This window comes from Xiphophorus hellerii, chromosome 22 (genome assembly GCF_003331165.1).
Source record: "Xiphophorus hellerii strain 12219 chromosome 22, Xiphophorus_hellerii-4.1, whole genome shotgun sequence".
NCBI lineage: Eukaryota > Metazoa > Chordata > Actinopteri > Cyprinodontiformes > Poeciliidae > Xiphophorus > Xiphophorus hellerii.
Genome location: NC_045693.1, coordinates 8,185,624 through 8,197,141, shown reverse-complemented (window position 1 = coordinate 8,197,141; position 11,518 = coordinate 8,185,624). Strand labels below are relative to the sequence as shown.

At 37.9% G+C, this 11,518-nt stretch overlaps 1 protein-coding gene across 12 annotated transcripts in view; it reads left to right on the top strand.

The window, feature by feature from the left end:
• The first annotated feature begins 671 nt into the window (after positions 1 to 671).
• The window catches only part of ablim1a (actin binding LIM protein 1a), a 52,906-nt gene continuing 42,059 nt past the window's right edge, over positions 672 to 11,518 (top strand). For 5 of the 12 annotated variants that reach the window (XR_004337866.1, XR_004337867.1, XM_032553566.1 and 2 more), the window contains exon 1: positions 7,501 to 7,746. Coding sequence is in view for 10 of the 12 variants with exons in the window: in XM_032553566.1 (XP_032409457.1) it covers positions 7,653 to 7,746 (94 nt within the window). In the remaining 2 variants the exon portion in view is untranslated. Of the gene's footprint in view, positions 1,038 to 7,500; positions 7,747 to 11,518 lie in introns of those variants that run through there. The other 7 variants (XM_032553560.1, XM_032553557.1, XM_032553561.1 and 4 more) reach the window with 6 other exon arrangements.

Below are 11,518 nucleotides of genomic sequence, written 5' to 3'. Positions count from 1 at the left end.
TGACTTCCTGTGCATTCTAAAGTCACTGTCTATTTGACAAAGACGTGTTAAATTCTATTTTATAGGCTGAATCAGAAATTTCATTCATGATTTTGACATCTAATTATTTTACTGTGTAAGTGCAAAACATAAATAAATAGCAATAATTTTGTTTATTTTATTTTATTTATTATATTTAACCAAAATTATGACATACATGAATATATTTTTTACATGATTGTGGCACTTTTGGTCTTCGATACTATTAAAGTTTGAAGACATTTTCTTGTGAACTAACACTGATCACCCAGTAGGAGGCAGTGTACACATAAAATGTGGCTAAAATGCCTGACAACAATACGAACACAAACACAAGCAAAAAAAATGACTTTTGGATAACTGTCAGCTATAGTGACCACTGCTCACGAAAGATTAATACACCAGCTGTAAATATTTTCCCTCAAACCGCCGTAATATTCCCAAGCGAGACTGAGCTCACGCTTCCTTTGTGCATTGCATTGAGTATTTACAGGGGTGGAGGTTTCTCTCGGTACTTTAACTGTAAATTTGCCCCAATATATGTAAGAATTTCTCCACCGTAGCTGTCAAGTTTGTAATTTAACCCGTACTACGTGAGAACCGCGCAGTCATCCCAGACAGAGAACAGGCAGGCTCTCGGCTCTCTCATGAGGGCTGAATCCAGCTGCAGACGAGGCATTTCAAATACGACTCCATAAATAACTGTAATTACCTGATATCATGTTCAAATATGGACAGAAACTGGCTGGGACATAAAAAAAAGAAAGGATGCTGTCTTTTCCAGGACACGCCCTGCAGCTGGAAAGTGCTTTCTCCATCGCGCATTCTTCTCCAGTCCACCTCATTGCAGAATGTTTCCCTGCGTTAAATGCCATTTAATAACTGGAAAAACTTAACGCAAAGATAAGCTATTGTTTTCCCCAAGCTTCCTTAAAGCTGTTGAACCGGGACTGCTTCTCCTAACTATTCAATCTCAGCAAAGGAAAAGAGGCTCTACCTACCGGGCATGTCTGCTAGAGGTGAGTATATATTTTGCCGCAGAAGCCTTCATAACAAGCCAAAAAGTCCCACGGTTTATACTGGGTAAGAGGCTGGTCTTGGTTCAAGAATATTTGATGGAGGGGAAAAGCCTTTTTCGCCTCGGCTTGAAGCTCTGGACTCTGATAATGACACTTGGTTTGTAAGTAGGTTACACTGGTGCATACTGAAACTACACCTTCCACTGCTGCAGCTTTAGATTTTCTTTTAACTTTATCTTTGGGGTATATACTGTAACCTGGACCTATAAGTATGACTGTCCGTACCATCACTGGTGGAAAGCTGCGAACTGAAAGAGTTTCACATCCGTTCCTTTTGGTTGCTGTCTGGTGTTAGAAATTTTGCTATTTTCCTTAAACTTTTCAGCAAAGTTGAGAGTTGAATATATTTCTTTATATTTTACGTAATAGACCAACAGGAAGTAGTGCATAACTGCAAATTGGAATGAAAATGTTTTCTATAATTATTTAAAAATGACACCCTAAAGTTTGGTGTGCATTTGTGGTTGTTCCACTATATTTGGACATCTCCAAATCAAACTGAAAAAGAAATTCAATAATTTTCCTAATTAGTAAACAGAAAGGATCATGCTGTGGGAAGATTTTGTGTTTGGGTTTTTGTCCATCCATTGTCTGAACCGCTCATCTCCTGCATTCGCTGGACGAGAGGAGGAGTTCAGGCTAGGTTTCATGTTTTTGTAAAATTTAAAAACAAGAAAATGTGTTCTGCATTTCTAGCCTGCTCCCCCTGAGTCAATATCTTTAGAACCACCAGTTGGACATTCTTTGACGCATGTCTAGCAGCTCTAGCCTCTGTTGTCTTTTGTATATTCTTCTTTGAAAACTAGCCTACGGTGGATGAAGATCAGTTTTCAAGTCCTGCCAGAGTCTTTAGGTCTGTACTTTGACTAGCCCATCCTAACATTAACAGTAGTTTTAACAATTGCATTGTTGTATGTTTTGGGTCAATGTCCTGCTGGAAGGCAAACCTATATCCTGGTAGGAACTTATCTGCAGCCTCTATCAGAGTTTCTCCCAGGAAACGTTGGGTTGTTGTTTTATAACCTAACTCTGCTTTAAACTCTCCAAGAATATAATTCCTAACCTGTCTGCTGTGGTTTTTGGTCTTCGTGATGATGTTTTTACAAATTTTAATGCCTTCACAGAACAGCTATATGCATGTTAAAATTAAATTGCACTAATTTGGTGGCTTCTGAAGGCAATTTGATTTTATTTAGAGGTCTGGGTATAAAGGTTGACGAACACATTTCTGATTTCAACTTGGAAAAAAATTAAAAACCCTTTCCTTCTATGTAATGATTATGCAATATTTGTGTTGGTCTATTGCATAAAATTCCTATAAAAACACAGAAGACAGGTTGTGACACAACAAAATATGGAGAAGGTTTTTTTTCTATGCAAATACTGCAGGTGGATTATGTGTCAGCATATTTGTTTTGTGCTGATTTGGTGACTCTAGCTCCAGCTGTGGGATGTGATCATATGGTCTACAACTGACTCACCAAAAGTTGCAGAAAAAGAAAAAATAAATTAATTAATTAATTTAAAAAAGCACAACTATGACATAACCCTGTCTTATTATATAAAGTAATGCAGTTCCTGGATTTAATGCAGTTACCTTTATTCTTTTACTGGCTAATACATCAGCCTTGCATAAAGTCTCCTATAGTGCACAGAAAATGGCTCCCTCAGGCTGTGTATGGTTGAGTCTGGGTATTAGGATGGCTTTGAACTCCTTACATTAACGATGTGGTCACTTGTATCTGTCCTCTGTGGTTGCTGGTGGAGATCGATGGAGCTCTGTGGTAAACACTGCAGAGCTCATAAGCGTAGTTAAATCCTTGCAAACAGTCACTCATTAGTCATGCAGAGTAAGTATTCCCTATTCTGGAATGATTAGACAACATTCAACTTTACTTATTTTCAAAAACATGTACTGGATACTCAAGTGTTAATTTACTGCAAATTTTCTGTGATCTACACATGTTCAAAATTTTGAAGATGCTCACATACACAACACATCCAGTTGCATCCTCTCTGCAGGATTTTTGTATCAGTCATCAAGCTTTGGGTATCAGTTTGTTTGGACCACTTTCCTTGGAATCGATTGGCAGAGTTCAGTAGAAGTGGTTGGTTTTCTTTTGTTCTGAACATGTGACTTTAAAACATGGACTTGAGGTTTAGTCTGATGTTATTCAAATGTCACGAATGAAAGAATGGCATGAAAAATTCAGCTGTGCAGTAAAGTGCAGTAAAGTGATTTCCTTTCTTTGATTTTAGATTGGTTTTACTTCAAAATCTGCAACACTTAAAGTTTTATATAGAATTAGGACTGGAATGTTCTACACAGCTCAGGTCGACCAGTTAAAGCTTGATAAATGAATCTCTAATAAAAAACTGATGATTTGGTCTTCTTTCGTTTTTACTCAAACTGGGTTTTTACTCAGTGAGTTGAACAGAAACTGTTGTGATGTAGCATTTCAAAGATAAAGGACTAATCTGTGCAAAAAGCTTTTGGAAATTAGATAAAATAGAGCAAAGAAGAATGTATATAAAAACACTCTTCCATTCCACTTTACATGAAAACATCACAAGACTGATTTGAAGTGTATGTACTGGGTTTAGATCTTGATTTATTTCAAGTTTCATGGTTTTCGACAAGATGCATACAGTGTTTGGACAAAGCATTTTTTTAAGCTGTGGAAAAATCTTATGTGAGAATCAAAATGCATGCACGCTGCAGAGAAATGCAGACTGCGAACCATCAAAATGATTTGTAACATGTTTAGTTTGAGAAAAGGTCACTGTAGACACAGTAGTCTTACATTTTGCAGGTGTATCTTTCTCTTTTTTTATATTTGAACTCTTAGGTGAACAAACAACTGGAAAAATGTTTCGCTTGAATTTTTCAAAATATGACTTCACTTCTGTGTCTCAGTATGAAACTCGTGCTTTATTAGTGCGTCTTTTTGACTGTTAGCAGCATTACAGATTTCTAAAATTAACATTTTAGACAATCCATAAGAAACCAAAATGTCTACATGTTTCTGTCTATCCTGTGTTTAAGAGGAAAGGACCTACAGTGTAAAATAGTTTATCCAAATTTTTTGTGTATTTAATCAGTGCTGTCCAACAATATTTCTACTGATTGATTTTGTCACATTAGAACTAACAACTAAAATGTATTTTGTTGTGATTTTATGTGAAAGACCAAAACACACAGCACTATATGTTTGGGAAGTGGATGGAAAATGATACATGCCTTTCAATATTTTTTTTTTACCCATAAATACCTAAAAATTGATCTTTTGCTGCAAATGCAGCTTCACGTTTTCTAAGATATGTGCCCAGCAGGTTTGCACATCTAGAAATTGATATTTTTGTTCAGTCATCTTCATGAAATACCTTAAGCTCTTTAAAAATAAGAACCCTTTCTAGGTTTTGCCACAGATTCTCAATTGGATTTGGGTGGAAAGTCAGAGGCTGACATTGCCATGATGATGTACAACTGAATCCAGAAGTTTACATCTTATTGTCTGAAGTTAAATCAGACCAAAATGATCTTGTTTCTGGTTAGTTAGAATTATGACGATCTATCTAAAAATATGGTATAAGTTTATGGGGTAGGAACTCATACGTTTCTTACTCCTTCCTATTCCTTTTCGAGCATGTTAAGATTATTATGGTACAAAAAATGTGTCTTTTGCATTCCTTGTTCAGGTGTGTTATTCTAAATAAATAAATACAACAAAGATTATTTCAATTAGCTAAATGCCAGAAGACTGAGCGAGAACACTTTATAGAGAATTATTTGTAACTCTCTTCAACTTCAAAAGTTTACTTCATACAGTTTTATAATCCTTACAACAAAAGAAGAGTGTTTACTCATCAATGATGACAAGCAAGTATTCTTCATTTGGAAGTAGTCCATAGAAATCTGCACTCACACTGTGCCATGGTGTTTCAGTAAGTACTGTCATTTTTAATTGTTCATTCTGGACAAATGTGTCCAAATGCTGCTTCTGATTTCCAATCAGTGTCTGAAAACCAAACTTCGGATCTGACCAATACTCTTGTTTTGTTTTAACAGTGCCTTGACAGCTCTTTCCTGTTAGTCATTAAACGACAAATACCAACAAAATACACTGAAATTTGTGGTTTTAAAGTGGCAAAACATGACAAACCTCAAGGAATGTGAATATTCTGTAGAAAATTGACACATCCAAGTCCTTACCACTGCTTTAATTATCAGTTCATTTCTACATTAATATTGTTCATTTAATGTGAAAATATCCTCCATTGCTCCTGTTTTTATGGCTTCTTAGCTGAACTTGACTGATAAAGGAATAAAGTATAAAATGTTGGATGATTTAATTCTTAAAGACAGAAAAAAACAGATAAAAAATCATTAGACCATCACTGGGCTTTCAGTCCTAATGTGCTCCTCCACCCCCACCACCACCCTCCACTCTCCTGTTATCAGCTCAGGGCCATCAGCTCTTACCTTGATTCTGATGCCTTTCCATTAGTCACACCGCCTTGCAATACATCCTTACGGGCATACTCTGTCTGGGCTTTCCAGTTTTCATTGTATTTCCTGTTTTTACTCAGTCAGTTGACCATAATCTTTACTTATTTATTATGTTTATTCTCTGTATCCATTATCGTAATCATTGCTACCTGTAAGCAGGATGAGTCTGCTATTAACGACCATTATGCGGCTCAGTCTGGGCAGCTGGAGCTTAAGTGGATTGTTGAAGGTCACCTTAGTTGTAATGATTTAATCTTTCCATTTCCATCACTGTGCTCTGGAAAATCAGAATCGACAAAAGTTAAACCAGATGGCTCAGCTTTTACCATTCAGTGTGTGTGGCAGAGGTTTTGTAAAATTCTTGCTTTTTTAGAGTGTGCTTTAGGTAAGCTAGAGAGTTAGAACACAGGGTCAGAATTATACAACCTCTTTTATGGAGCCACCTACAGTTGATCTGGAAAATATTCACGTTTCACTTTTTCTACATTTTGCTTTCTTACTGCTTTAGGGTTTGTACAAATGTAGCTGGGTCTTTATGAAAACAAAAATCTCTATCACTTATTTTTAAAATATAATATTGTACACACAGAACTGGTGTCAGAAATATTTTTATTCACATGAACCCACACAAATCCACTCTTGAGAGTTCTTTTAAACACGCCAAACCGACTATAGCGCAAAGCTGAAAAGTATGTCAGCCAATCAGATTGTTTCAAAGCAACCACGACTTCCTGTTAGGAATTAAACATGGCACCAGGAAGCTCATTTGTGTGGATACATAGCTACTTTTAAATAGCGTATTATGATATAAAATTAATAAAAACACAAGACAACGTGAATTGAGAATCATGTCAAAGCAAGTATGCAGATATACAGTATGGTCACATTATTTGTCGCTGACTGTAACCCTAAATCTCCAATGTACACACAAAACATAAACAGAATTTTCTCAAATCTCCACTTTGGTGAGAGGTTTAATAAATAATCGTTTTTAGTGGTATAAAGCAGAGTTTTTATGAGAATGGAAGGCCAAAATAAATAGAAATGTCTTAGTTTTCAGCTATCTAGCTATGTGTGGACTAGGCTTTATTACAAATTGTATTGAATGAGTCTCTAATGAAATTCCTTTAAATTTTCTGGTTTCAAACCGCTTGTTTACTCCTTCAACTCCTTTTACTTATTCAACGTCTGGAAGAAAATTGGAGTTTATACTATCTACAATCTGTGAATTTGTAGATAGTATAAATTATCACCAAATTAGAAAGAATTGTTGTCTTTCTAACAATTCTGGCATAAATAGGCCTTATCCAAAAATTAATTCTTTAAATATATGCAGGTTAGGATCTATATAAAAACACACACCTTTCTAAACCAAGTTCTTTTTCATTGCTGTTTTTTTTTAAGTTGCAGCGTCCCTCTTTTGAAGACGCTGCAGTAGAATTATGTCTAGTGCTGTAGTTTTAAAGATGAAAGTCATGGGTTGCAATTGAGGAAGATAATTAGATGTAACTTAATTGTGAAAACCATGGTTCCTTCTATTATTCCTTTCTTCAAAAGACATGACTGGTTTGCTGTTTCTCTCATAATTAGATACCACAGAAATCATTTAAAGGCCTGCCAGGCTTCAGAAAGCCCTCACCCTCACCACCCTCCTACCTGGCACGTCTCTGGATTTTCCCTGCCCTATCCCAGAGCTGAGGTAGCATATCCTGTATAGCATACCTGTTACACTGCAGTGCAATCTAAATGATCAATGGTGGATCAAAAAAAAAGGGAGGCACTCTGCAGTAACCCAATCTGATGCCTCCTCCTTTTCCTACCACAGGAGAGGGTTTGCTCAGGCTGCAAGACAACACGACCCTCTGCCTCAGCACTTTTCTCCCCCCCGTGTGACTCTGTGCGTGTGTGTGTGTGTGTTTGTATATGTGCGAATAAGAGAAAGTCGTGCGCATGCACGTGTCCTGGCAAAAGCCTGAATAATTGAAGAACAGAGGAGAGAGTGAAAGCACTGCCGGACGGGACAGAGTGTGTGGGATTGAGCAGAGATGGAGGAGAGGCATACACTGAAGCAGGAGCAGCCTGGCTACGACGGGCTGTGCAACTACGCCCAGAAAATCACCTCCTGCTTCGGGCTGGATGGTAAGACAGAGTGGTAAAGATGAAGGAGATGGTAGTGGGGGCTTTGTTTCGGTTTGGATTGCGTTGTAAAAAGAAGAGAGTCTGTGTGAAAATGTTTGTTTTCAGTGTGCAGGGGAAGCTTGTAATTTTCTAGATGTTTGTGTGGATTTCTGAGACAATGGGTAGTTGTGATGGAGCTATAGCAGAGTGGTTTACGACTAGAGGGAAATGTCCAATGCAGCAGAGTGCCATGTCCCCGGCTACTCTGAGGTGTGTGTTTGGGTGTGTGGGCGTAAGGTTCTCCTTGGTCTGTCTCTCTTTCTGTTCTCCAGACTAAAACTCTGCCACTGTGTTCATAAGCAGCAGCAGGCAGTGTATATATTAAACTCAGCTGAACTCCGGGGAAGACCGCTTTGTCCTCCCTCTTAGACAAAGCAGTTTTCTGAGCCTGAATCATGCATCTCCAGACTAAAAGGTTCTTTTGTGCTTTGTCATTGTCCGCTGATTTCTATCATGTCTGTTGTCTAATTTATTTATTTTGTTGAACCTGAAACAGAAGTGGCATCAACCTTATCTGTCTGATAAATACTCAGCAATGGAAAAGGCTGTCGCTTTTATTTTAGCTAATAATATGTATTTAAAGAAAAAAAGCAGCAATACTTGTATGGCAATACCTTTTATCATTTATCCCTCCACAAAATCTTGCTCTTGTGTTTTTTTTATGCTTTATGAAGTTATCTTAGTATGTTTTCAAGATTCCACATTTGCATCATCTGTCATTTCCCATCTCAATTAAAAATTAACCACATGCAGACTCGCATTTCCAAGAAAACATCCTTCTATATCTGGGTCATGAAGAAAATTAAACATTCTTCCATCCTTCATTTACATTGAAGATGCTTTGATTGTTTAAAAAGCTGAAATAGTCTTTCTGCTCCATGCAATTTAACTAGTCATGTGGAAGGAGCAATACCTGTGCTCCTTCAACAGGTATTTTGGGAAAGATATGTATTTTTTAACAAGTACCTATCTTAAAGGTGTAGAGTGTGTTTCCATTCTGCCCCTATTATCTTTTTTGTTGTCTGGAAAATTTGCTTTTTCACAAACTTTCCAACTGTTAAGTCACAATTGGCGGGCATTGCCCCTCATCCAGCAACCCAAGTGAATCTCCAACAATTTTGGTTAGCTGGTTTTACAGCTGTATGCACTTGTACAATGGCTGCGGGAAAGGACAAATGTTTTTTGGTGACTTCCAGAAACCACTTGCTGCATTCTTGATGAGTGAGCAAGATGCTCCACTTCTTCTGCTTTTGGGTCTGACTCAGAATCAAATATGCACAGTTGCACAATTGCTCATTTAATTGCAACAATGCAATGCGAACATTTTTGGACTTCGCTGTGCTTTTACTGATGGTGATTAGTTAAAGGAGCTTTGTACTGCGGTCTGCTGAAAGAACTGTGGTTGTTGTTGACCTCTTTTGCCCTGAGTCCCTTTGATGGTGTAAACTAATCCAGTCTTAGATGTATTCCATGCAAGCTTTTCTTAGACCATCTTAAGCCATGCACAGTGATGGGCGTAGCTGGTGCCTTTCTCCTGCAGTCAGCCAGCAGGTTGGCAGGGAACAGGTAATTTAGGATGCACTCGCACCAGCCCTATTTAGTCCACTTTAAATGAACTCTGGTTCATTTGCCTAGAAAGTCTGGTTTGTTGGGGGAGGTATGAATGTGCAATCAAATTATAATGTGGATCTAAAAAGCAAACTTTGGTCTCGATTGAAGTAAACTTTGGTAGTAGAGTTTAAGCAGGAACTAGACTATAGAGGAGGGCATTCTGGGTAAATTCCTTCAAAACAAACACATGATTCTAGTAGTAGCGGGAGAAATGGCTCGTCTCTTTTACCAATGGTAAAAGTGAAATCCTACAACTACTAAAAACTGACATCATTTACATTTCATGAAGAAGGAAGTTGAGTTCATGTTTTTGTGTCGTTTCCTTCAGTGTTTCTTGGTGAAGCCAAGTCACCACATGTGAGGGTCCAAACAGGTTTTTCAAAGGCTTTAATTTGTTTTACACAGTGCAGCGTGAAAGCGAACCTCTGCAGCTGACAATGTAACAAATGTTGCAATTTTGGTCCCCAATCAAACTGAGTGTACTGGACTATAGGGTGTGAAAACACTCTTAAAAATTCCAGTTAACTCTAACATTCATAGTAGATGGTGCAATGAACAGTTTCTGTGGTGAACCCGTGCACTTAACACATAAAGGATTCAGTCAGGTTTTGAACCCACGTCTTTTTTTTCTGCAAGGCAACAATATTAACAACTACCACACTGTACTGCCCATTTAAGCTGAATATTTATATTTTAGTTAGAGCAAAAAGAATGCTTTTTGCATAGTTTGGGCCAAATTGGGGCTCTTTATTAAACATGTTTGGGTTATAAAGGACTCGGGTAGTGACTCTCCCACCCATCACTGGGTAAACAAACTTGGCATGGACAAACCTAACTCCACACAGAACATAATCAGGCTGAACGTCAACCCTAAGCTGCTTATGGCACCAGGCTGGTTGGGGTGAAGACACTCACAGTGCAAGCTTCTGTCTTGCTCGGCTTCACCTGCAGCAGGATGCACTCTCATACCTGCTGCTTGCTATTTGATATCTCCATCTCTCCGCTTCTCGTACCTGCAGCACATGTGAAATGGATCCCATGATTTAACGATGAGCTGGGCTGAGTTTGCTCCTCAATCTTCTCCTTATTTTCGTCGTTTGCTTCTTTGACAACTCAAGTTCCTGATGTCCGAAGAGGGACAGATTTCAGAACAGCGCTGAGTCCAGAAGCAACTGACTTCTACCTGCATTTCTGTGGGACAGTCGAAGGAGAGCAGGGTAACCATGCCCACTCTGCCAAACCTCAACAGCCTGGGAAAGCTGTGCAGCTCCAGCCGCAGTCACAGCGTCCACCGGGTCAACCGGGTTCGAGTGAAACGCAAGAGCTCAGTGAAGCGGATGTCTATCATCGAGGATGGACACGTAGCTGAGGTGCTCTACCTCATTCCCAAACAGTACATGGAGCAGTTTCCCTTCCTCAACCCAGATGATTATTACCTCAGTGAGAGATTGAATGATGTCACTACAGGTAGGGCAAAACGCCACCTTCAACATCTAACCCTCTACAGAGCTCTGTCTGGTCTCTAAAATAGCCCAACTTTAAAAATCATTGCATAAACTAAGGCAATTTGTTGGTATAATTGCTGTTTTAATGTAAACTAGCACATTTTCTGTTAGTTAACTTTTATTTTCGTTATCTATTGCTATCTACAGCTTGATATTTATGTTTACAATGCTTTATTCAATAAATAAGAATATACTGATTAATTTATTTATTGCAGTAACTCATCAATAATACAATATCTAGATTAAGCTTTTATGTCTTGTAACTATGAGAATTTTCTGCTTACAGGTAATAAAAACGCAATATTTAAAGTTGCAATTATATCAGACCAATTAAAATATTATAAAGAATTGTGAGCTTAAAGAAAAGTATGTTTAAAATGAGATAAAATTTGGTCTCTTTTGGAATAGTAGGTAGATGTGGTTTAGTAAGAAGAAGGGGCCCACTTTAGTATCAGTTAATTTGTGGAAGAATCAATTGACAGTAAATAATTAGAGCCTAAATGATGAGCTTATGTGCCCCAGTTATGTAACAACAACTTTCCAACTGTACAAAAATAAATATTTACTGTAAAAGTCTGGAATTAATTGAGACTTTTCCAGTCATTATGTAAAGCAAA